General features: G+C 42.6%; 1 protein-coding gene across 2 annotated transcripts in view; it reads right to left on the bottom strand.

The window, feature by feature from the left end:
* The window catches only part of LOC135385566 (phosphatidylinositol 4-phosphate 5-kinase type-1 alpha-like), a 70112-nt gene that overhangs the window by 17103 nt on the left and 25362 nt on the right, over positions 1-27647 (bottom strand). Inside the window, exons 12-18 of one of the 2 annotated variants that reach the window (XM_064614959.1) lie at positions 25114-25246; positions 21625-21712; positions 13696-13758; positions 10373-10492; positions 4758-4947; positions 1604-1743; positions 35-123 (exon numbers count right to left, since the gene is read on the bottom strand). In XM_064614959.1, coding sequence (XP_064471029.1) covers positions 35-123; positions 1604-1743; positions 4758-4947; positions 10373-10492; positions 13696-13758; positions 21625-21712; positions 25114-25246 — 823 coding nt within the window. The remainder of the gene's footprint in view (positions 1-34; positions 124-1603; positions 1744-4757; positions 4948-10372; positions 10493-13695; positions 13759-21624; positions 21713-25113; positions 25247-27647) is intronic. The other variant, XM_064614960.1, reaches the window with a different exon arrangement.

Genomic DNA, 27647 nt, shown 5'->3' with positions numbered 1-27647 from the left:
CTGTGGCATTTATTTAATGCAAGCAGATGCTCACCATTTCTGTCTCGTGCAGTCCCTGGGAGTCACCAAGAGAAGGTTGGGATCCTTTATTCAACCAGCTCTTCTGGGGAGTTGTAGGGCACGCTGCAACATGGAAAGCAGGCACTGTGACGGCAGGCATGTAAGACTACACTGTTTTGAGTGCCCAGCTCAGCATGTATCACCTGTACATGGTTAAACTCTACCAGCATCTCTGCCTTAGCACCTCCCTCTTTGATACCTAGATACCTACACAGAGCAATCATGATCATGACCAGGGATCCTATTTTTTGGTGATAACCCCCCCCCCCCCCCCCCCCCCACTTCCATGTTTTTCCGCGTCAACCATAGGCACATACTTAACTTACGGTCTGTCCCAAGTCCGCATATTGTAAACCGGCAAGGTTGCAAATCTACACATAAGCTGTAACATAGAATCATTATAGAGGTTTGTAATATTAAATATGCTCAATTTTTCTCGCTCCGTTTGTGCATATCGCCACTAGCGATACTACATTCAACACACATACAACCGCGCACACAGCACAAAAATGTTGGAGACACTATCTCAAAGCATTCAACGAAAAAAATAAGCAGCTGCATTAAAATATATCTGGAGCATCCCAGCAACACTCTACTGGTTTATGCACTGGCATTGAGGCTGGTACAAACTTCCCATGTTGCTGATGCTCCACTCTACATAAGCAGATGAGACCGGAACTTGCAGCAACGGTATTGCAATTTGGGGAGCGTGGGAGTAAGTTGAGCCAGGGCCTCCCAGAAGATTATCGGATGGACTATTTCAGTGCTGGGGTCTTCAGCTACCTGTTTATAGACCGCCCATTCCTGCTGACATTCTTTGGGGAAGTGTAGTACACGTTTTAGAGTATTGAAGTCGTTACCTGTACCTGGCCTCACAGATCAGCCTCCAAATCACGGTTCTCGCACCGCAGAAAGAGTTTTGAGATTATTCATTATTTACGTGCTAATTACAAATGATAAACACACGTTTTTCCGTGAGAAGTGTCGAAATCCGTCTTTCTCTGTGCACAAAATAAAAATCCACTTTTTCCCGTGACCAACGTTGAAATCCATTTTTTCCTGCAGAATCTCTAGGATCCCTGATCATGACTAGCATAGGCTGACTGGGCCAACGTATCACATTATTTCTTTCACACCCGCAAATGAATTTTCATAGCTCACATGTAGTGAACAGATGTTTTATCTTTGCTGTACCTATCAACCCATGGCATCAAAAAAACAACAATGTGAAAAAGGACATTGCAAGATGGTGCCAAGGCAGATTTAGGGCAACTGAAAACCTTCAGACTTCGCAATTCGGGTACATCTATCCCCTCACTTTGCGTGCAAATACCCTTTTTCGAACCGTAGTGATCAAAACGTTTGTAAGCCAAAAATTACTTGCAGCAAGAACAGAGAAAAAAAGAAAAGAAAGACAGTCTGAGGCACACTTAATTATAATACTAGACCCAAGAGACTTGAGGTGGCAGGTGAGGGACCCACTCAATTTCTGCAGCAAGCAGCATGCAGCTGTCGGAAATGATGTAGGGAACAATGAACCCACCAATGTCGCCACTGGAGCTGGACTCTGTGAAGGATGGTGTACCTTCAGTGTGGGTGGGCGTCGAACCCTCAACACTATGAGGCGGAGTCCAGGTCAGGGTCCGCATGGTGGTGCAGCTCATCCCGGAAGACGTGCTTGAACTGCTTGGGAACAAGCAAAAAAACAAAACAAAAAAACACGTTTGCATCTTATTTCATCCGATTTCACACACAGTCAAGTTGAATCTATGTAATCCAGTATGCCCTAACTAATTTACGATTGAAAAGGTAGACACCACAGGTTAAGAAAAGCTATCCAGTACTGATTCTGAGGTGAGCTATATTACAGGGTGTCTTTTTTTAGGCGTTACAGATTTTTTCCTAAACAAACTATAAGGGCTATAGACATGCTGTTTTCGCTTCTATCATCTCTGGGCTGGCGGAAGTTCTTGGCCACATGTTGCTCGACCGTCAAATGACTAATTACCTAAAAATCGTTAATTAACTTTTTAATTATAAAAGCTATGAAGTTGTCCTAATAAGAACATCTGTTCCTTTCGATGAACTGATATCGTAGCCGTTTTCAGAACAAAAATCTGTTCGGTAGATCGTCCGCGAAACATTCGTGAAGGAGCACCATTGTTTTCTTTATTTTGTTCATTGCACATCTTCGGAGGCCCGTCTTTCCTTTGCCCCCAATCCCACCCACCTGTGATGGTCACAGCCGCCACCTGTGCTATCAAGCAAGGTGTACCGAATGATTAGTGCGCATCTCAGTGAAAACAAAGAGGAGAAACTTGAAAAGGTGGCTAAGAAGCAAGCGAGCTGGTGAAGTTGATGCATAATGTAAAACCCCCGAGACTAGGGAACACGAAGGGACAGACACAACGCAAAGTCTCAAAAAGTCTGAGACTTCATGTTGTGTCTGTCGCTTCGTGGTCCCTACTCTCGGGGTTTTACATTATGCAGGAGAAACGTGTCCCAATTTCTTTCTATTGTCCCAATATCCCTCTAATCTTAATTTATCTCCACAAACACAATAGTTGGAAAATACGTGGCTGCCACAGCTGAGTATGGCTAAACGTGGCTGAGTATTACCAGTTTTTCACTGTGCAATTTTTGTGTGCCTTTTACATCTTTTTGTGACAGACTCTGTCCGTTTCCTTTCTGTAAAACAGACACTAGTGAGCAAAACGATACTTAGAATGCGAGCATCACTCAACAGGCATGACATAAAATGCTTCTTGCAAGACGATTAAGGGCAAAAGAAACTGAAAGCAATGAACAGCCTTCCAAACCTTGTGCCTAAAAACAACAGTAGCCAACCTATTTGTCAGACTCCCCAAAGTTTGAACATAATTACTTTTCAGACAACATAGTGTGCACCACCAAGCTGCCGATGGAACCAATGCATTTCCAAATCAGAATTTTAGAAAATTTATTGAGTGAGGAGCACAATTTTTGGCACACATTTCAGCTCAAACTTGCTATTATTTTTCAGACCGTGTATCTGCTGATGACCTGAGAGCCATCAGCGGCATCTTCGGTTGCATCAACAAAGTGACAAACTGTCATGTATGAAATTATATCACAGCAACAAGTAAAGCTGAATGTAGAATAGAAAGCGTACGAAAGCATGTCAATGTCCTAGAAGGAGAAGCTATGTCAAGTCCGACAATCACTGCTGGTATACAAATGCTTACCACTTTGTACTACGCCTGGATTGAAACCTGAACCTATGCTTCAAAATGAAACATGCATGCAGCAGCAGATTGCAAGCGATGAGGATCCCCATTGAGTAAGATCCCGAGAAAGATCCTGACGAAGCTCAGAGATTGTTCCAAACTCAGCAATACTTGTAAGCAGCTGCTCACACGTCAAAAGACTGTACCACAGAACGTCAAAGATGCTACATGGCCAGAAGTCTGCTGCAAGTGCAGTGCTTCACTCTTCCCTCTGAGGCAAACAGAGGCTTTTCAATCTATTTTTGACTATTTCAAATGACAACTTTGAAAAGGATGGCAGTTTTGCCTTTGACTGAAAATTCTGACCTCTCGACAATTCTCTCCTATTTTATGAATGCCAGAGGACTGAAAAATCGGCTGGCTACTGTATACCATAGATTATTTGCAGTACTTAGGGTAATGATTTCTGACTTGCAAAAAAAGAAAAAGGAAAAGACATCCTTGAGGCAAACTGCCGAATGTAGTGCACTGTACTGTGTACTTGATACAGTATTCGAAGACTCTTTTATGCAAAACTTTTTACAAACCATAGACAGAGTTTTTTTTTTGTCTGCAACATTTTTTTCTTAGAAAAAGCTACGAGAGCAGAATGGATGAGCCTATTGAAGTCGAGTTACACTGACAGGTGGAAATCCTCTGGAAGAGAGTATGTACTTGTTACATGTAGTACATATTACATAAAATTTATTCACTCTTTAATTAGGAGCTTCTGGACAAAAGTGAGACAGCAAAATGGAAGGCAGTATGAACTGAAACCCATTCTCTTTGCACTTCTGATCAGTATGGTTTCGGTTTAGGCTTATTTGCATAGCAAAATTTGGCTACTGATATTTCAACGCACATGCTCCTTTCAATTTTTAGATACAGAAACGCTTTCAACGAGGGTTTTCCCCCATTCTGCTATCACACTTTTGCCTGAGAGTCCCTAATTAAAGAGATAATGAATGATGAACATAGAAGTAGGACAAGCGTTCTAGTGATAATCTGGAGATGATGATATTCCTTGAGATTGAGGGAAGATGACAACAGACGAATGACAAACAACAAGTTTGTTTGTTCGCTGCTGTCTTCCCTCAATATCAAGGAATGTCATCATCTCCATAATGAATGAATTTTTCGTAATTAGTTATCTAGTTGTTACATACCCTCTTCGAGAGGATGTCCATCTGGCGTAAAACCTAACTGCAAAAACGTCATCCATGCTGCTCTCATAAATTTTTTATAAAAAAATCTGTTGCAGATAAAAAAAATAGCACCCTGTGTATTTATTGACTTCTATCGTAAAGTGTCCTCCTGAACAAAAAGTTCAAAAGTCAAACTGTCGTTGGTATAAAGTGGCATTTTTAATGCACCACATCCTTTTGTTACTAATCACGTGCCTTTTCACCCTTCTCTTTATCATCTATAGAAATTTTGAAATCAGACAAAGACCTCATGGCCTCTGAAGTCTTGACGGTGACAGTTGTTGCAGATCTAAGGACTGCTGCGCGTACAGGGTCAGCGGACCGAGCCTTGCTTCGTTCCACAGCACTGCGTGCCATTGATGCTGCCAACTCCCTCACAGAGTCTGGTGCTCCAAATTTAAAGACAGCATTCCTTTCTGGAAAATGCCGTTCACTACCTGAAATAAAGCACACACAAAAGATCGAGAGTAAGTTTAAGGCCCTCTCCCCACCTTGAAACTATCCAATTATTCGGATTCACACACTGGTTCGGTTTCACTGGTTTACACGGTAACCTTTGTACTTTGGAAGTTACACAAGTTCATGTAATGACTATAGCTATGACCAGCTTCAAGAAGATAACATAGTGTCACTGAAAACACACAAGGCTCAAAGGCATAAACACACAAGGGTCGACCCTGAATTATGTCACTGTGTGAATGCATATTTATATCATACTTTAGCTTAGCACAGTCTACCAGCACAAATGTTAGCACTATGTAAATGAGCTATGTGCGGCACCAAGCATACATTTCAAACAGATTTTCTTGAGAGTGACACTGTTTTTAATGTGACACACCATGAAATAAATCTTTCTTAATGTTGCTAACTGTGAAGTAGATTTCTACACTCCACCTGAAAGGCTTACCTACAGATAAATACATTATACCAATTTCAGAGTCGAGCTCTACAAGAACTGGAAGCTAATGAATGAGAGAGTGACTGCAAGATAGCACTAAAGCAGAGAATGATGAAACATCCATTTGAGCACCCACTCTGATGAACGTGAATATACTATGGAGTATTACAAACTGACATGAATGCAAGCTGCTTTTATTGCCCAGGTTTTGCATAAGTTCACTCACCGAAGTACCACCTTCCTCTACTTAGACATAGCCTTAAAATATAGTGCCTTAATCCCAAATATACAGTACGCAATAACTAAAAAGTTAGTGCCATCCATACTACGTGCTGGTTCATTAGCAGTCTGCAGGGGAAGGGCAAGGGCAGTCATATTACTCCATCTTCCTTCAAATACTTGGCAAGATCCTTGAGTAGCTTGCGTGTCAACTCCAACACATTTCGGGACACAAAGGTGTCATTTGCTTCGCATCAACTTTTACAAGAGTTTGACCAGCTTCAGTTGAGCAGGGTTGTGCAGTATCATTATTCCCTGCAAGTCAACAGGGTTTTTGTCACGTGCAATGTTTGCACTTCTGTAAAAGTCTGATTCTGTACAAGGGTGTGCGCATTCTCAAAGCTATAAGCAGCTGAAAAACATGCGCGCATCCATGTCGTTTCACATTCACAGTTTCTGTTGTCGGCAAGACATCGTAAATCTTGACTATACCCTCTGCAAGTGGATCGCGCTGAATGCAGGAATTTGGGTTCAATATCTGCGATAAGGACATGCATCTCGTCAGCCTTGCATTGCAATATTTTGATTACATCGCTCGTGACAGAACTTGTGGCACCACAGCAGTGAATTGGAATTATTTCAATTTGGGCTCTGTTCACACGCAAGGAGTCCCCTTTAAGAGTGATGCCACAGCCTGCTGTCGATCGAGCTTGTTGGATAAGCACAGTGGTCCAAACCAGGGTTCTCTGAGGTTCTGTGAACATGATACTGTCGAGTTCCAGAGTGAAACTCGAGTGTGCACAAACCACGACCTACTAGATTATAACGACCATCCGCTAGGGGCGCTACTCATCAGCCCGCGAGATCTACATCAGGACTGGACAATGGAAATTTGAATTTTGAACGCGCAGAAGCGGACGTACGACTACCGTAGCAGACGACAGCAACCGCTCCTATGAAAACACGTAGAATGATGATGATAATCAACTTTACAAAGAAGCATCTCCCATGGGATATCCACCGCTTGTACAAAAATACTAACGTAAGCTGCAGCGCAAAGCATTGCAGAAATTGAGGAAGCAATAGCCGGGTCCATGAGTAGCGCCACCGCTAGCTTCCAAATGCGGCGCTGGGAAGGGGTGCCTATGACATGGTCGTTATAATCTAGTAGGTCGTGGTACCAACAAGGCTTGCCCTCAGCCAACCTTGGTCGCCTATAATTGTGTAGTACAGTGCAATCCCGTCAATTCGAACTTCCGGATAACTCGAACTGATGCTCAGGTCGCAGGAAAGCAAAATGTGTATATGGGGGAAAACACTCGGCGATCCGAACATATGAACGTGTGCAACGCTTTATACGAATGAGATTGCCATGCTCCGTCCAACTCCCAACTATGCATCGGCTCAGAAGCGCCCGCGTGTGCTGCCGTGTCAGTGACACCTTTGCTTATTAAATGTTAAGTTTACTTGTTTCTTATAAGTCCATTTGTCATAATAGCAATACTTGCCAGTATTGCCAAATACTGTCAGAGGAAAGAGGAGCAAGGAATGGATCACCATTAATGGTGTACAAAAACATGACCGGAATGGAACAATGCAGATTACTCATCGTCGGCAAAGCAAGCAAGCCTCACTGTTGCGATCAAGACCTTTCCTGTTGACCACACAGCCACGAAAAAAAGCAGCAACTGGGTTGGTGATACGTATTCGCATTCGTAAGGTTCGTGATTGGGTTGAGCTTAACATTGCAAATGACTTTTATAGAGTCGCGGCTGAAGAAACGAACTCAAGCGCATACAGTAGAACCTCGCTAATTCGAAATTCTGGTTAATTTGAAGAATTGTTGTGGTCCTGTCTTTGCGCGTTGCAATCTGGCCGCATAATTTGAAGAAAACTGGCCCACATCCTGATTAATGTGTAAGTTTCCTACCGAATTTCACCATCTACCATTGGCTTCCAACCCATGCAACGACGACCTGCCACAAAAGCCACGTGCTTGCTCCCTTGCTGACTTCCCGTTCCCAGCAGCCAATCACGTGGCACAACCTCCTAGCTTCTCGCAGTTCCTTGCCACCCAGCGTCCCAGCTGTGCTGCCATTATGAATTATGCGAACCGCGTTTTGGCTTGGTTTCATTTCGTGCTTTTGCTGAGATCCACTTTGAAGTCCACTTCTTGTGGGCTTCCCTGTGGGCTGTGGAGGCAGCCCGTGGGTGAAGTACAGCATGCTGACGATGAAAGAAAAAGTGGCGATCATCGCAGCCACAAGATCTGCAATGTGCTGTAAGCTCCTGCCGGTTATGCAAGCTCCGAGGAGGGCTTCACGACTTTCGAACAGTACGCCAGCATAGAGGACACAGAACAGACCTATGCCTATGCCGCAACTCTCACGGGGGACATCGTTCTGAACACGGCTTGCGCAAATGAACAGAGTGACGGCGGCGACGATGAATCTGCACGCGCGCCCTGGATTTTGGAAGTTTGTCAAGCCAACAGCGCGCGCAGCGATATGATGAACTTCGTAGCCCATCTTCAACGGACAGTGACGTGCGATGTCATTTTCGGAAAGCAGCAGACGAATACAGGTGAGTTCTTTGGCAAATAAATATATTTTCCTTCACCATGTGGCCAGGTTCGCTTAATTCAAATGCCCGCTTAATTCGAAATTTTTTTGCTGTCCAGACGGCACTTGAATTAACGATGTTCTACTGTATAGGATTATTATGCGTATGAGCCCCGAGTTGTTTTTATGGTTGCCTCTAAATGAATATTCTGGAAAGAATGGGCCTCTAATATTTCCGCCATCGCGTGACTGTAAATGTGCGGCAAGGCCTAGCGAAGAATAACGCGTCTCCAACAGAGCTAGTATGCACTGTCAACACATTAAGGCCTCATTCAGAGTGTCTCCACTTAGTTCGAACTCCACTATATTTGAACAAATCTTGTGTCCCCTTTGAGTTCGAATTAGCGGGAATGCACTGTTGTAGTAGGTTTCTCGAAGTAGTGATGGTATGATCACAGGTTCCCGTAACGTTCCTGATTAAAAGGGCTGTGACACTTTCATAGATGTGGCACATTACATCATGCACACATCGTATTGCACACTAGATCTGTTATTGGGGAAAGAACTATTTGTCTACGTGTCACTGGCGGCAGCGAGGGCTGTGATGTCAGAGCCGCATGAGTTTTGGTATTCGCTGTGCCCTTTTTCTTCGCTTCTATTACCTTCTTTGCTGTTAAACTTTCAATGCAGGTTCACCTCTGTGCAAAGAAGAGTCTCTTACCTTTACCTGGGATAACCTGGGATGACCTGGCATGACCCGTCACAACCCCTTTAAGTCCCGTTTTATTCTGAGATATTCGCTACCATCTCCCGGAAATCAAACACTGCGATTCTGCCTCATCATCACGATTTATTCGGAGATATCCGCGGCAATCTCTCCGGAATAGAACGGCGAGATTCCCTCTCGCGTCACAAATTTCCCTCAGTGTCGTGATTCTCCCACACCAAACCGTCTTCCGTTCTATCAAGCGTAGACGAAATACTCCTTGATGTCAATCTCATTCGTCGTTCCTCACTCTGGCGCCAGGCGCTCTTTCTTGTTGACTGTGTCATACGAGCGGCCACGTGAGTGCCATACACTGGCTAGATGGCGCTGCGTGAGACGATCTAGCCCTGCTACGAAAATCGAGGTGCCTTTAATGTGCGGGGAACAAAAAAAGAACCAGCATTTTGCGACTCAAGGGTGTCTGCAATACGTGAGTGCAAGCAAATACGGTAGTTTCTTATTATCACATGCTGTGACTTATTTTTTTTCCATATTAGTATGGCATGAACAGCACATGAAGCATTCAAAATGAAAAGAGGAGGAGATGGGCATCAACTAACATTGCTAGCCATTCCAAAATATTATTGTGCATCTTTGCATCACTCTCTGCTTATGACCTCGATTAGCAGACAACACTGTAACACTGGCGATGGTATGTAACACTTTCTCATGACTGAATGAATATGCGTGAGGTAATACTGCAAAAACCCTTAATGTTTGCAGTCCCTAAATTTTCGCAAACCTCGTTATTTGGAGAACGTGCAAATTTTAAATTGTTACTCACAAAATTACCAGCAAAATTTTACACTTTGAAAACTACGCTGGAATCGCAAACATTATTTTCACAGTCGGTTGTACAGGATGATGATAAGCCTTCGAACTAATTTACAGCTCAAGCATGTGTGATGCCACTTTTATGCATTGTGGTATGGGCAATGTCGGCATATCACCAAGTAAGCCAATCGAGTCACAAATTTGAGCATCCAGAACTCACAAAATTTAGTGGGCTCGAATAAGTGCCTGTGTTAGATTAGCGAAAAACTGGGGCCGCAAAATTGAAGGGCTTTACAGGAGATGATAAACAAAAGATCAGATAGAGCGAGTCTTCATAAAAAAAAGAAGAGAGAGAGACCTATCACAACCATTTATCAGCAAACTGTGCTATCTCGCAACTCGAAATCCAAATAAACAACTTCACAGAAGAAGCTGTGGCAGTCGCATTATGAGCTGTCCATCGAACTGACTTTATCATGTGGTAGGTGGTCTGGGTGGTGCTGTGCACCATTAGTGATCTCAGTTAAGTACACCTGCTTGTGCTCACAGGAGCACGTTAGGCCAGCACACAGAGACGAGCGAGTGGAATGATTTGCTCAGATGGAATCTCAGTCAGCTGGACAGAAATGTAGCGGTATGATTACCTTGATCCTTTATCGGCGAATCTGACTCTGTTTCTTCTTTGATAATGTCTTGATCATTGGCTGACACCTGACGTGTTCTTCCCGCCATTCCTTTTCTTTTTGACGGTGAATGTTTCAGCGCTAAGGGCAAATGGTGGGACACAATGTACACATATCACACAACCACACGCACAAGGCAGGTATATTTGGAGGTACTCAGAGCCATGCTTCAATGCAACGCTACAACTATCAAAGTGTTTGAAATTCCATTAGTAAAGTGTTCCATACCAAAAGCTTGCCCAGCCAAGATACACACTACCACTATCATCAAAGTCGCATTCACATGTGCAATGCCTGTAATGGTCATGCCTGTTGCATGCAAAAACATCCTACCAAAAATTGTTTATTTCTACAGCAACTGCATGTAGACTCATAGGAAAACACTGATGCATAGCTCTATTGAGTCCTGTGGTACACCTATAAAATTTAAGTGCCCCAAACAACAAGGAGGAGTCATGGAAGATTAATTGCAGAAGCAGAGCAGAAACAACAAAATGCAGCACCTTCCAGCCCTCAGGGCGTTAAGGGCAATGTGCTAAGGGCACCCGTGACTACTTCTCAGAAGAGGTATCAATTTGCTGACCCCTAAACAAGGTAATGCGGAGAATGCGCGGAGAATGCAATATCTTACGCCGGTGGTCTCATGCTCTTGCGGCAACGTGGGTGACTTTTGTGTGCAGTTGTAGCACACTGTACAGTATTAGCGTTGCACGTGCTGCATACCCATAAAGTGCAAATGTTGACGAGGTGGTGTCAAACGTCTTCAGACAATTTTCATCATGAATTAGCAGAGAAATGTAGCAGGGAAGTTCAATTTTTGTTCCTCTCAGGACTTGTCAAAATTGTGTGTGCTGGTGGCAGGATTATTAAAACAAAAGGGCGCTGGGTAAAAAGATGCATTCATCAGACACTATTTGAATGGCCTGATAATTTTGAGTGAGGTTATTACGCACAGAGCATATGTCAACACCTAAGGCCCCGACTTTTCCGCGATTACGCGAAAATGCACAGAATTTAGGACGTATTGTGGAATTTGAGGTTTTGTATGGAATTCCACGGAACTACGAATCTTGACTGAAGAACGAAGCTTTGGTGCTGGAGATGGATGTACCTACGGCTCATAAAGCCCTTTCCCGCACCACCTAACTAAGAGCAAAATAAACGTGTACCACTCATCTCATGTTGGCAACGCTGGTCAAGCTCATATCCATCCTGTCTTTACTACTTCTGTATTGCTCTCGTCGGTGATATCCCATCTAGTGCATTCCTCACAGTGAAGAGTACCATGGGTAAACGTTCCCACTTGGGGAAACAAGGGTGCAAAGATTGGCATGGTACTGAGGAATTCTACGAAAATGCCTGACTGTTTTTCTGCCGTTACAGTGTTAACTATGTTACGCTAGTGGTAAAACAGCACAAAGCACCATGTGATACTTAGCTACAACTGTATTTTGAATTTGTAGACATGTTTCTTCTATGTCACGCATGCTGTATTTTGTATTCGCATAACTCAGTCAGTATAGATGCGCAAGCGATTACCACGGAAAATTGCAGAATTTCAGATTCCCTGCCGCAGAATTTGAGATTTGCCACAGCAGAAGAACCAGGGCCTTATCAATACCTCACTTTTGCATCGAAAAAAAAAAAAAAAGAAGAAGAAGAAGAAGAAGAAGAAGAAAACTACAAAGCTTGGACAAGCCTTAACATGTACAGTTTGTCATGAGAAACAGAGGCATGCCCTCTTAAATACAGTTGTGTGTCGTTATGTTTGCTCACATGTGTAACGACATGTAACTCAAAGTAGACAAAAATCTCGGCAACATAGAGTGTGCGGTGCTTTTTGCCATTATCGTAAAAAAAAATTTAAGAGCTGTTTCCGGTATGGCGGTGCAAAATTCAAGCATGTACAACTTCATTTTGAAGCATGAGACTTTCCTCATGAAAAGTCTTCTCAGAGCCGTACACACCATCGTTGCACACAGCAACTCACACAAACTTTAGGGTGAGATAACGATGTGGAGGGACGTACTTCCGTTACTTCTTGCTAGCATCTTTAGGGTCACACGCACTCACGCAGCTCTTAGAAGTGCCTCGTCACTCTGTTTTCAATTTAAAAAAGAAAAAGGCCAAATTGCAGCCCCTTGTTTTTCAGTTGTCTGTATGCACAAATCTGTCTGTATTTTCTTGGGCACACCTACAGTATACAGACTACCCCTGTCCAGAAATTACCACCTGCTATACCTGAATTCGTAAGAACACACACATAAGAAAAATGTGAAACCATGTACTAAAGATGCGGCTGAAAGATGTAAGGACGGGGAACTTTGAGGTTAGCTCCTTGATCTGTTCTGCTGGTACTCAATAGCACCTTCCTTCGTAATATCTATCTGACACTGCTTGGAGATGGATTGAACTAACTTCTGTCTTCACTACAGAGACGCCTGGTCACACACGGTAAGGTCCCGTTTGATATTTCTGTGTCCGCAAGGAATATAAACGAGCAATAACGTTTCAGCTTTAGCTATGTCATTCACGATGCTCCAACTGTGTGCACAGCACTCGCTGGCTTGCTTCATGTGCAAAAATGCCTACACTCAGGTTCAGTGGAGTACGTCTCAAAGTGCAGAATACATGCATGCCAGAAGAAGAAAGCAAGCAAAATGCTAGTACCAGGTCATGCTGAATTTGAATCTAAGGCATTCGAATGAGCCTCATTCATGCAAAGAGCAGCAATGTCCTCTGTGAGGGAAGCCTCTAAGCCCAGCTATAAAAGGGACAGGGCCAGCTACCAAGACAGACAGTAGCAATTATTACTTATGGCACTTGTACACCAATGAAGGGAGGACTATGGATCCCAGTTACTACATTTTGAAGCAACTGCTGTATGCGATTTAATGATTCCTCTGGCTTCAGTCTAGCACTGCAGCTGATTACAACATTCATACATAAAGTTTAGCATCGTTTCATGTACGCGAGTTTTACCACAGCTATCAGCACATTGCAGGCCACTCAAGCTTTCTAAGCAGCATTCAGAGAAAGAGAAAATGGTGAACTACAGATCAAATATGTACTATATCCCAAGCCCCACAAGGAAGCTCATTCACGAAGAGAGGCAGACAACCAAGACAAGCTGAAGCACAGTTCAGAAATATGCGCCGTCCTGCACCACAGCAGTGGCAAAAAGCAAGGCTGCAAAATAGGACGCTCCTCGGGGCTTTCTCGCTATTTTTTGACAACTCAATATGTACAGACAAAGAAACAGTAGAGCAAGTTGGACAGCCTACCTAATACACTAGACACCAGGGCTCTAAATTTGCGATGTGGCCCTTTGATTTCAGGGAGGTCCACTGGTGGGAAAAGGGGGGAAGAGAAGCAAGGAAGAGAAAAAGAGAAAACAGATGGCAGACTTGAAACCAATATCAATAACTAGAGAAAACATTTCTGTTTTCATCACAACACACCAAAATACTGGAGTATGGCCACAAGAGGGAAAGGGAAGCAGGATGGCTTTACATATGCTTTGTGTCATTGCACATAAAGAAGTTATCTTTCTTTGCCAAAAGTCACTCCACCCAAGAGCTCAAGTGAGCTGTGCATTCACCTGGACTAACTTTCTAAGCAAACTCAAAGCACACAAACAAACTTCTGCACACAAGTACTGAATTTATGTTTAGGCATACGTAGCCCATACCACTGGATGCTACTAATTTGATGGGGATCCCAGGGGACATACTTTTGCCTGACAGAAAATCAGTCTCCCATACCTTATGCCCTTGCTTCATAATTATGAACATACATACGTGAGCAACTATAAGTTTACATAGGCGAGCCTCCAAGATGCTTTGAAATGCTGTGTACAGCAATTCCAAAATGCTCATGTTATTTGGTCATACACAAGAAATGTTCGGTAGTTTTTACACCAATGGCTACCTTCAAAGAGCCTAAAAGGTGCAGAGAGGTCACTACGAAAAAGAATGGCCATGTGCATATGAGATTACGGAAATGTGCTGATGTCCCAAAAGGTTAAAAAGCACAGCTCTCTACAATGAAGTACTACAACACTGCAAGTGAGACTCGTGGAGTGGCTTTTTAGCACTATTATAGCACAACATACACAAAAAGGTAAGACAGCACAAATACAGTCAGATAAGTTACAAACAAACTCATGGACACCATGCGTAGTGCCTAGGAAATACAGACTCCTTTCCAGAGTTACCTAGGAGCTGTGCTTAGTTATGTAAGGAAATAGAGTCAAATAGTAATAAGAATTGTTATGCCATACTAGTTGCACTGTCTCTAGTCATTGGTGGGAGAACGGCGGCTTTTCACATATTAGCGTGTATTTGGAAAATCCTTTTACCATTTTGGGATGTTTAAAATTACTGTTTTCTACAATGAAAGACACAGTTTGAATTGGTGTTTGGTACTGTAAGCATACAAAATTCGTACAAATTAACAAACATACAAGGTAGGACAGCAGGAGTACAGAGGTGACCAGAATGCACATGGTACAGTGTAGACCACTTACAATCACCTTGCTTGTAGTCAAATAACGGATACAGTATATTTTCTCTTTTTTTTTGTTCTTGGGAATGTACCTAGCTGTACTGAATTCCAATGTGTTTCCCTGCTGCATACAGACCTCTTCAAATGCACACCCTGACAACCGAAAAACTCCTTCCAATGCCGTCCAGCTGTTTCGTACTATACAGGGTGTCCGGCGAGGAAGTGTAAAAAAATCACTAAAAAAAACTAGGGGTGATAAAAGCATGGGACGTGCTTTATGAGGCTCCTGAAGGATTTTGCCACCTTCTGTAATGACTTTTGTTAGTGTAATTATTTAATTAGTGCAATTTCACTAATTAATTTCTGAAAAATGCCAAAGAAACGTCACGTTTTTCTGCCGGAATTGGAAAAGCCATGTCTGGAATAGCGTATTGCAGTCAAAATTAGTTGATTTTGCGAACGTTTTTCAGATAAAAATTGCTACTCGAAAGGCACCTGCAATCCTATCGCAAGTTGGGCGCTCTTGCGGCCTTTGCTTTGCCGCGAATACAAGCTCCGCACAAGGGCCCTTCCTCTGCGAAGAAAGCAGCAAGAAATAAGCAAACAAAATCGGTAAAGAGGAAGAGTGAAACAGACTGCAATCCTGTTATCAGTCACCGATAAACGGAGTCACACGGTTAGGCGATTGATAACAGGATTGCGGTCTGTTTCACTCTTCCTCTTTACCGATTTTGTTTGCTTATTTCTTCCTGCCTTCTTCGCAGAGGAAGGGCCCTTGGGCGGAGCTTGTATCCACGGCAAAGCAAAGGCCGCAAGAGCGCCCAACTTGCGATAGGATTGCGGGTGCTTTTTGGGTAGCAATTTTTCTCTGAAAAACGTGCGCAAAATCAACTAATTTTGACTGCGATACGCTATTCCAGACATTGCCTTTCCAATTCCGGCAGAAAAACGTGACGTTTCCTTGGCATTTTTCAGAAATTAATTAGCGAAATTGCACTAATTAATTAATTACACTAACAAAAATCATTACAGTAGGTGGCAAAATCCTTCAGGAGTCTCATAAAGCAAGTCCCATGCTTTTATCACCCCTAGTTTTTTTGTGTGATTTTTTTACACTTTCTCGCCGTACACCCTGTATATCCAGTTACTACAGCCCTCAGTTCAGATACTCCACCCAAAATGCCAAGGACTACGATATATATATATACTCTTTGAAAGAGCAGAAATGGTTGCTCAAAGATGCACTTTTACAGCATCACAATGCTGTACAGGCTTTCATTAATGCTGCAGAATTTTGCTGACACATTACTTTTAACAGTGTAATAGTACATATTCTGATGTGCTAGATAGGGCACACATTTCTTAACTCTCTCTGTCTCATTTGGTTACGGGAATGTACTGGAGTTATAACTGATATAAACAATTACCAGACACATAGAGCCAATTCTTTTTGTGACTGTTGTGGTCGGTGATTCTAAGTGGTCTGCACAGTACTAATGCTGCACGATAGCTGAAATAAGCCAGATTGTCATCAACTGTTATGGTGCAGCCACTATGTACATACGCAGCTGTAGGTGTGTGCCAACCACTGTGCAACATCCTTACTGCAGGACTAGTCTGCCAAAAATGTGCGTCAACGAGCATGACGTGAGAAATGAGAAAATGAGAGCGAGAAAAGAATGTTTGTATTCATTATGTCATGGCCAGCATTCTCATTGTATGAGGGCTGATGGAATAAATGTGCCCTCATTGAGTGAATTTGCACAGAGGACACTTTCATGCCGACTGGTCAGTGGCATCACGGTGAATATAACGCAAGAACACTTATAAGGATTGTCTGCCTTGCTCATTCATTATTTCTGCTACAGCCACGAGTACTGCCAGGCTGTTGGTGATATGGTGCATGACGATGCATATTTGCCTTGTTGTAACACAGTCGAGCCTGTTTACAATGACACTGATAAGAATGTGAACTTGATCGTTATGTTAAAGTATTGTTACATGTGAGATTTTACAAAGTTGGCGGTCAAAAGCACGTTAATGGAAGTACAATAACACAACAGGCAAAGAACCACTGACTGCATATGTTTGTTTGGAGAGCCCAAGATACTCTGGCCTAGTTTCATCTGAAGCAGCTGTGTGCCACGTTCAATACAAACTTGTCTGGCTTATTAGTGTATGTGCAGTAGTCGACTCTGACACCTTGCTGCAAATGTGAATGCTGCCATGGCAAAGAGATAAAGTGTGAACAGTCTCCCCTTTCAACATATTCATAAGACAATTTAGTAATGTGCCACATTAAATTTTTATCTTTGAAGAAGACAGTACAGCAAAAATCTATCCTCCTTTTCCAGTCAGAAGGATGTTGCAAGGATTGTGGACATACACGTAGACACAGAGTGCAAAACAAGTGCCTGCTTTTGTGAAATCACCAGTTCACAAATACTACACCGAAGCAGGAAAGGTATGACAGGGTCCACACAGAAGCACCTTCAGCCGGAAGGAGAACAACAAAATGCCGGGCAAATACTTCAATGGAACTGACACCATCGCTAAGCCCAGTGCTGCTGGACAGTTGACACATTTCTAAATAGTGGTTTTCTAAAGTGCAGCTTCTTTCAAATATGTGTGTGAAGCAAAAGCCTCATTTACCAAACTTTACCAAAACCTTCACTGGTATGCTCATAAAGATGGTACCAAAAGATGTCTTATCCTAATTTTCTATCAAATAAAGAAAGAGCAATTAAGAAAAAAAAATGCTTTCCAAATTTCTCCTACTCAGGGATGGAAGACTGCCCTGTAGAGCCTTTTATGATAGGAAAAGAAGGAGATGCATATGTGTTCACACCACACCTGTAGGTATAACAGAGGAGAAGAAAGCTCTCATTGGAATTGGTTTAAAAAAATTGTTTCCACTTTCCTGGAGGTTTAACGGTTGCAAATTTACATACATAGATATTGTGTATATATTTACAATGTACTACTTTGAGTGGAATATCTTGTGAACGCGTGTGCTGTACTCTCTGGCACAAAAGTGTTTGCGTATGCAGTTGTGCTGAAAAGATCCAAGTGGTACTGAAACACACTTTTCGCTTCCTCATGTTAATTTCGTTGCAGAAGACTGATGCTGCTGTTGCTGATGTACTGCTTGCAACATACTTGTCTGAAATCTCCAGCCCGTGGCCCAGCTGTTCCCCTATCGGTGGTGTTGGACTCGAAGGAGCTGTACCATTATCGCCTCCCGGGGAGGCCATGTTTTACACAACGCCACCAATAGGAGGAGATCATCTGTGATACTTGGGCGTTATTTGCTAGCATTGAGGAAAGAATGATAGCAGACGGTGGTGGCGTTGTGTGAAACCCGGCCACCCCTCAGAGGCGATAATGGTACAGCTCCCTCGTGTGCGACACCACCGATAGGGGACAGCTGGACCACGGGCTGGAGATTTCAGACTAGTATGTCGCATGTGGTACACCTCGGGCCTGACTATTTTGGGAAAGTCCACATGATACTACTTGCGGTTATGGCCTCCTCTGATTCAGGCAGTCAGTATTTTTTCCAGACCCTTCTACCCACAAACGTCTAGTGACATTCCCACCCCCTGCTGTGCACCCCCGAGTGAGAGGGCCTTTGTTATTTCAGCTTTAGAGACATCTTGGCAATGATACATAAAGCTGTTATAACGTAACCGTAATCATACCCTCCGCGTTGCCGATTCTGGATAAACAACTGCACCCAGTGGTCAGGTTAAACTATTTCACTGGAAAAATTTTGGTTTTGTGCAAGAGGACAATCAATCATAGCAGATAATAAAATCCTCAACTATAGTTGGCTAAGGGAGTAAAAAGGGGTTCACAAAAGGGTGCAATATCATGTTCCTGCCTGCTGTTCCAGTTCTTCTGGGATACTGATACAGCCTCCCACGTTATGATGCAGCATTACCAGGGCAATACCAGGCAAAGAGCTCAGTATTGTCGCAAAATATATTTCAATTTAGCAGTGTGCTTAATGAAAATGCATGGGTCCACATGGTTCATGTGATAGTATCAAGGCAGACTGTACATACACGTGCATATTTTGTGAGGGTCACACTCAAGGCTTTATCAAAGTACCAAACCATAGCTAACATACCGTAGCTATTCTTATATATATATATATATAAAAGTGGTCCTGCAGAATGCAAAAAACAGAATATGATGCGAAATATCTATTTTCTGTGGTTTCATTACGAATTGAAGCTATACTTCAAGGCCCTGCAGAACGTGGATGACTTTCTCCATGGAATGTCACCATATTTTTGCTGCTGTCCTGCTCCATCTTATTTGTATGAGAACACTAAATATTTGTTTGATGAGCTTGAGTAGAACTACCTAAGAAATCAAGAAGAAAATATCTATACCCCTTTTCTTACTCCCCTTCAAATTTCACACAACAGCACCACCTACAAGCAAGTTTTACTCAAGGTATGCAAAGATAAAGAAACAAGGCTGCACCCATGTGGTTTGACATTTACAGGGGAATACGACTGAAATAACATGGAGTAGCCGTAAGGTTTGCAAAAGGAAGTACTCGAAGAGGCCACTAACAATAGTTTACACATTTTTTTTCCCATTTCGTCTGCTCCATTTTCCTGATCCCTTTTATGAACAGCACACTGATATGTAACAGAGGCAAGCGCTTGATTTGGACGGCTTTAGCTCTCTTCATTACCCATGTAACCACAGCACTAATGCTTTTTGAAACAGAAAAAATTGCAGGACTGTTTGAACACATTTATGTCACACAAAGTTTGCTTTTATTCTGTGCAAATTCTGCCAAAGGAGACAGTTGAGAAAAGTTTCACAACCAAATTTGTGTACTGTACCATCAAAATGTGCAATATCGCTTCTGTTAATAGTCACACACTCATGCTGGAAGATCCATCATTGATAACATCATTTAGTGACCTTCACCCAGCAACAGTAGGTCTAGGATAGAACAGTTCCAGAGAAGGCAAGGGACACATGCAAGGAAAGAAACTTGCGCATCTCACGTGTGGTACACAGAAAATATTATCAGGAACAAAGGAAGAGGAAAGGACCGTGTACCAAGAGTCTGAAATGAAACCCCTGCTACGCTTCAGATGGACGGTGGATTACATCCCTTGGAAAGGCCTCGTTTGTCTAACTCAACCGCGTCAGATATTTGCTTCCCTGCTGCTCTTCCGTGACACATTGAAAATAAGAATCGTATGCCTTAAAAAAATATGTAGCTTATTTTGTAGTGGAAAAGATGTCTAATTAAAAATATATTCAATCCTAGCGATACAATTACTCCAGAAGGTTTTGTACATATTAGCATAATGGGTAAAATACATGACATACTATATAGTGCCTGACGTTTTAGGGTTATACCCAATTACGCCTGCTACTGCATTCAAATCAGCAATAACAGGGTTTAACCAGATATCTCCCCGAAAAGTGCTGAACTAGAACTAGGGGGATCCGAAGTCATCACAACTACCGAACTTTTGAAACTGCATTATAAGTGCATAAATGAACAAACAACAGCTTTTTTTTAAATGCATAACTATGCTCATACAAACTGTCATAACAGACACCCTGCTGCCTCTTAGATGCATGGACTAAATATTGGTACTCTGTCTATTGGTGTGGTGTGTATTATGCCGAGTAAAGAGAAGATTTACTCCTGACTCAATCCGATCCAACCATAAGTGGGTTGAATCAGGTTCTGTTCAACCCGATTACACCAGAATTATTGTAGCAAAATATAACCTGACATTTACCCCCGATGTTTCTGAAAAATGCAACCCGAAAAAGTCAGGCCCTAACTATGCATGAAAAATAGTAAAATAACTGCTTTTTGTCTTGTTATTGAAGGCTCTTGTAAGGATATGTACATATAAAGCCTTATTTCAAACTGGACTATTTCCAATCAACTCAACAAAAGGTGTGATCTATCCTGGTCCGAGGAAGCGGAATGAAGAAACTGCAGAGCTTTGTATGTATTAGAATGCACTAGTACAACATTTGTGCTGAAATTTCGAAAGGCGGGCATACACTGGCCCGATCACTCAGACGCAAACAAAGTCAAGAAGGGTGTGTCCCACTGTGGGAATGGGCTGAATATTTGCAAAGATTAACAAAGGTTCTCCTTATAATAATAGTGGAATGTTGCTGAAGCTGGGATATTGTGTTGCTAGACAACTTGCTCTTGATTTTATATCTCAAGTTTATGTAGGGTGCCAGAAGAAGCATAGCCCTACGTTCCAAGAGGCTCCTCATGCTGATTTCCATCAAAAGAGAGAGGAGGGCTCAGTGGAGTTCACCTTGGAGGATGATATATTTAGGACATCATCTGCAACAATGCTGATCGACGACGAGACACGACGAAGTGCAGCGAATGCACAGGGGCAATGAAGAGCCTCTCCTTCTCAGCTTTTCACCATGATGATAATATGCGGACTTCGACACAGCTTTGAAATGCTCCAAAAAGATTTCATCGCTTCTTGATACCAACATGAGTGATAGGCTTTTGTTTAATGCACCTTGCATTGAGTGCATGGGGAAAGGCCAGGAAGTGCAAAGTGCTGTGCTGGAGAACTAATGGTGTGCATCTGCTACAGGAAGTGCTCAAGAGTTGGGGAGAAATGCTGTGAACATCAACCAACCAGAGGGGAACTCGTAATGTAACATCTGGGACTCACGTGAAGGGATCTTCTTGAACACCCGTTTGGCCATGAAATCCTGAAACCTTTGTGCATAGAAACTGGGTCTGTGTACAGACACTGCATCCTGGCAAGGGAAAGGGAACGATATTAGTTTCAGCGACACAATACAGTGAGATATGCTAGTAACCATTATGTCAATGTGAGTACAGTTCTCTGAATATGAACATGTTACCTTAACAGTGTTGGCACATAACATTGCTTCAAACTTAATGAAAGGATACATGTACACATCCAGAAGCAGTTTCATCTAACATGACTTCCAAGTATCGCTGACTGACTGGTCACCACAGCTATGCTGTGTTCATTACACATGACATCGTACACACCACTAGCTCGGCACAGTAAGCTTTTCCTGAAGATGAGGGGTATGGTACACATCGTAAAAGAGTGCGAAAGGCAGAAGGGAGAATAGATAGCAGCCCACATACAGACAGCCAGGCTCTCACTATCCAACTGAAATTTATTTGACAAACAGCGAAAATACATACATTTAAACACGTGCCAAAACATGACAAGCCAAAATGGTTCTAACAATTCCAATTCCTTCCCAGTCATTGCAACGGATAAAACTCCTTACTGATACATGATTCTGTTAAGTGAATGTGTGCCAGTTTCACACTCTTTCACGATGCGTACCACCAACCAACACGTCGAATCGATCGCTCTACTAAGGGGCATGACGTTCTTGTCTGTGACATGTCGAGTCACATATGTAGATGAAAACAGGTGGAGATGTAAAATACTAAAGTGAAATGATATGAAGTGTGGAATGTTATGTAAGATTTGCTTGCTTTGTGCACAGTCAACCCTTCCATCCAATGCATATTTTATCGGCTGATACAATCTAGTACAGGAGCGTGAAAGTTAGCTTAACATACAGAAAATGCATGTAGATCGACTACATTAACAGTGATGTAATTGGCCCAAGCCATTTTGGAGCACCTTCTGGAGCAGGACAAAATTTGTTTTGGAGCAACAAAACAGTGCTTTCGAGCTGATATACATCATCATCATGTGCAGTCAGATACACCTTTTTAGTTTAATATACTTTCGAAAGAGTGACGTGGATATGGTCGCTGAAGACGAAGGCCAACTCCTTGTAACGACTGTCATGTGCTGCAATCAGATGAGCTTACGTGTAATGACAAAATTTAGATTGACAGTGACAGAGCAATGTGAAAATTGAAATATTTCAAGTGGAGTATAACACAGAACTGAGCATAGATTACTACGATTAATTTCTCATTAGTCAATTTTCCCCTGATATTTTGCACTTACAGTACCAAATATAAACGAAAGTTAAAGAAAATGCCAAAGCTACCTTACTGGTGGGAAAGTATTGTGTGCGCTCTCAAAACGATCTTTTTAGTAATTTCCTTGCTCGATTTGTCCACTGTGCTTTCACATAGTGCTAGAATCACATAGACCGAACGTGCCCAATATTTATGTCAGGTTTCTCGTCCCACAACAACTATTTGATGGTCTGTTATGAGCGTTCTCGCAATCTTTTGCATTATCGCGTTTTGTGACGTCGTGTGACACCAGGGACAAGTAACGGCAGCACAGCACAGAAACATGGCAATGGTTTAAAAAATGCAAGAAACAGCAATACTGGTCGGACCTGCATCTTGCATCCTGTCATATTCCTAATCCTTCCAGTGGGGCAGATTTTATCTCTATCACTTCACCCTTCAAACAATGCATGCCAGGAAAGGGTTTCCTAATGGCAGGATACCAGCTCAGCGCTTGCAAACTGCGAAGCGAAACTGTACAAGTAGGAGACGCGGTACCGTCCTGCGGTGACTTCCACTGCCTGTTAACCAGACACTGGACATGCGCTAAACCTTGCGGGTTACACCTGGGGGGCTCACATCGAGGGTTACCTTCACTTTTAACAGCACAGGCAGATGTGTAGCGCAGATTACTGAGATTTTGTGAAAATGTAGCAAGATGTAGCAGGGTTAGTCCCTCGGCGCAGTTTGGCGCAGCAATCACATCACTGCATTGACAGATGTAGGATTTGAGACTGTGTCTAGGAGACGCAGGAATGTTTCTGCTTTTTTACACAGATAAAATGCACAGTGTTCCAGAACCTGGTGCATGAAAAAGAACTTGTTTACTCTGATGAGGAAAGCAGTCTGGAGCACGGGGAGAGCTTGCAAGAAGACATATGATGAAAATAAAATCTTGAACTGAAACTGTTATATCTTGTCTCATCCATTTGGTGTTCTAAGGCTGCACTTACTGTTACTGAACATGGAGAGGGCATTTTGGTTGGCTGTGTACCGTTCCCATTTTGTCTAGTAGTGTGTAAAAGGCATCCAGGAAAAATATTTCAGCTGAACAAAGCATTATTACAGCACAATTTAATTAACAAAATTGCTCACAGCGAGACAACCACATACTTTCAAGCCACGGGACACTCCTCCACTACTGTGAAGTCAAACGGACAATGCACTCCCAATACGCTAGAAATAATTCGTCAACTACGGACATGACGAGGTCCTACTTGTCGGCTGCTATTCATCATATAATGTTGATTGAAAAAAAAAAAAAAAAAAAAAGACAGGGGAGGAAATGTAAAATAAAGCACCGTGTTCATCTGCGTCATGTAATCATGTTTCTTATACTCAACTAACAAAGAGTCAATGCATCTCACATCAGGGGCACTCAAGGTGGCTGCTGATGCTGTTTGCAGTGAAACGTGATGCATCCCTACTCCTATTTGTTCTTGACGATTGAAATAGTTTCTTCATAGAGTGGGAGTGCCAAGTTAGCTTCACTTGTCACTCTACAGCAAAAGAAATCAGGCCCACCATTGGTAGACGCATTGGGCGGGCAAGTGCTTCCAATGCCACGTTTGCAAAGTGAGCCGTCTGTGAGGTGCATGTGTCTACCGCTAACCCTAAAAGCGCATGCACATCCCTGTCACTTCTCCCACGTTTTCTCCAAAATAAGGAGAGGCCTTTTCACGCGCATGTGAATCGCACAACTGCTGTGTGCGCTATACATGCACTGTGGTCATACTTCTCTGGTTGAATATGTTATGCAGTGATCACACATCCCACCATGATCAAAAGTAGAACTTTCTGTTTCCGGTCTTAGACCGCTCCGTTAAGGCTTCTCAGACTTCATGAAAATGCACGGTAAAATTGTGAAAGGGGCAACGTAGAAGGTTGTAAAACGACGTTTCTTCACAGACTTATCAGTTCCTCTTTATCTTTGATGTCTTTAATTTTGATGTCTCGCACAGGTTACTATCAAACGAATGTGACAGAAAGTACCAACTGTCACTGTTGTTATCGCATGAAGTCGTAAACAACAGAGGACCATTTGAAAAGAGCATACTTCGAGGAGTGAAGACGAGGATGGCTATGACTACGCATAGACAGCCTTCACAGAGCATACACGAGTATATCTAAGCATCAGTAGCAATTGCACTGCAAGGAGTGAAGGAAACATTACCCCATCATGAAACATAGATTTCCAGGTGTGTTCCAGTTTCTTTTTGAGCCGATAGCTCTGAAGGATGTCTATGACCCCAAGGAAGAGCAGCAACCTTTCGCCTTTAGAATTCCTTGCTGGAATACCACCAGTGCTGTTGAAGAACAAGCATCTTTCATCAACTGTTCACTCTTTGTTCTTTAACAAGCATTTCAACAGGAATTTTCATGCACCAAATCACACTTTATGGTAGTAGAATGATTATCTGTGAAATTTTGTGTATGTGAGTGTCTTGCAAAGTGTGCAACTGATATTATTACAAAGGAACACAATGGTAATGATAGACAATCCGCGGTTCCAGAGTAGCCGTGGCCACCTGGCGGCGATTTAAAAAAGCTGCCAGTGTAGGTCCGAGAGCGCGTTCGGGACAGCGAAGCGGTACGGCGGTACACGTTTCTCTTGCTTACGGACAGAATGCAGGCAACGAAGAACGTATCAAAATTGAAAAGAGGAATGTTGCACTATGTACTAATTTCTTCTCAGCCTGTTAGAAAAACCGCACACTTTCTTTTAATAGTTGAGTACTAATCAAGAAGAACGGAACGGAAGCCCCACGTGTCGACCCATCGCACGAGTTTCCTGATCAACTCTGTCACAACGATTTTATCTTAATATTAATCTTCGTAATACAGAACGAGGAACCAGCATTTCTTTGTTGTGTTGACCTGTATGTGTTTTCAGACGTCAGGCAAAGTCAACAATATCACTGTACTAATACGGCGTAGACAAGCATCCACTGTGGGTGGTCTCTGGGGGAGAAAGCTTCTGTCTGGTTCTGCACACATATCAACGATTGACTCACAAAGATAAAAATATCATACCAAGTTGCACGTGAATACCAAGAGCAGTGCAGAAAACGAATACCGTATTTTCACGCGTATTAGCCGCGGCTTATGCGAGATTTTTTTGTTTTCACGGACGCTCTGCGGCTTATGCGCGGGTGCGGCTTATCTAATGACTATCTTTCCCTGGTATCTTCCCAATACCCTGGATGAAACGAAAGGGCAGACAGTGTGTCATGTTTTTCGGAACAGGACCGCCCTGCCATTGCACGAACAATACCGAACAGGGACGAGTCCATATTCCATTGGTCTGACCTTCCGGATACATTCCTCCACGCAGCTTTAACAAAAGGGGTGACAGTGAATCATGTCTTCTGGAACATGTCTTAGTGAGTTGCTCTGTAATATTTCTGATGTTAGCCTTTTTTCTGTCGAATAAATGATACCCGTTTTCATAGCGATAAAGTCTCTATTGATTTTGTATGTGCATCACTGGTTTAGCGCACAAAGCAGTCGCGTCGTATTACCCGCGGCTTATCTGCGAGTGCGGCTTATCTGCAAAAAAAATTTCAAAATGTATCTAAAAATGAGTCCTGCGGCTTATCTGCGGTGCGACTAATACGCGTGAAAATACGGTACTTCACTTTGCCAGAGCATCTCCTGCAGCGCTCAAATGTTCGCGCACAGCATGTGGCACGTTAAATAATTGCACACGTATGGTGTTAAGTCAAGACAAGATGTCAGATATACGCGTGTGTGCCAAGGGTTCTCAAAACATGTATTGTTCATGTATACTTCTGACATACAGTCACAGAGTTCTGCAAAGATCAGGGTCAGAGCTAACGTCACATAAGCACGTTTTGTCACCACCACAACAAACAAAGAAGTGTTCTCTTGCAAATGTCCATGTGAACGTTAACTTGTGCATTACAATTTTTTATGTTTCCTTGTGTCTCAAAGTTCCGACAAAAAACATCCAATTCCTAGAGACACTACACTTCCAATAGAGCTGTTGTTCCCTTGCAACACAACGCATGTACTGCAAAACGTATTTTTATTCGCGATTTAATGTTTCAGGAATCGCATTTGGGAAGTTATTCGCGAGTATTTAATTTTGCGATTAGAGGTCTGCTTCCTTCCGCGGGATCAATGTCAAGCTGTGTTCGCGAGTACAATTTTTCGCGATTTTTTAGCGATCGCGAAATTTGCGAAAATTAATACATCGCGAATAAAAATACGTTTACAGTAAATACTACGGGACCATCAGAGGAGAAACTCAAACATGGTATTGCCCCTTGCAGACTACTAATCCACATTTGAAAACACATGCTATGTCACTCTTCTAGCAACAAATCCCTGCTTTGCTTTCAAGATTTTAAAATGCCTCCTATGTTCGCTCGACTCCAAATTTATGTAAACAAACTCCGATGACGGAGACTTTTTGCCTACTTCTCAAAGTTGAATTACACAGTACGAAATGACCAGCAGACAAAATTAATTTTGTTTTCCCGAAACATGTCAATTTGTGCGTATTAAAAACTGAAACAGATTAACATAATTCGGCTGACACCGCATTCCCGACGCTCGCTTTGCTCGGGAGACCTCCATTCATGTGCACTTTTGGAAGTTCGAGACACCACCAGTAGTTCATTGGAGCCGCGAATATACAATAGTACCTATAATAATGTACAATTTCTTTGCAAAAATGAGTTC

Source organism: Ornithodoros turicata, chromosome 2 (genome assembly GCF_037126465.1).
Source record: "Ornithodoros turicata isolate Travis chromosome 2, ASM3712646v1, whole genome shotgun sequence".
Classification (NCBI taxonomy): Eukaryota; Metazoa; Arthropoda; class Arachnida; order Ixodida; family Argasidae; genus Ornithodoros; species Ornithodoros turicata.
Note: the sequence above shows the minus strand (reverse complement) of the source record. Positions and strands in the feature narration are given on the sequence as shown.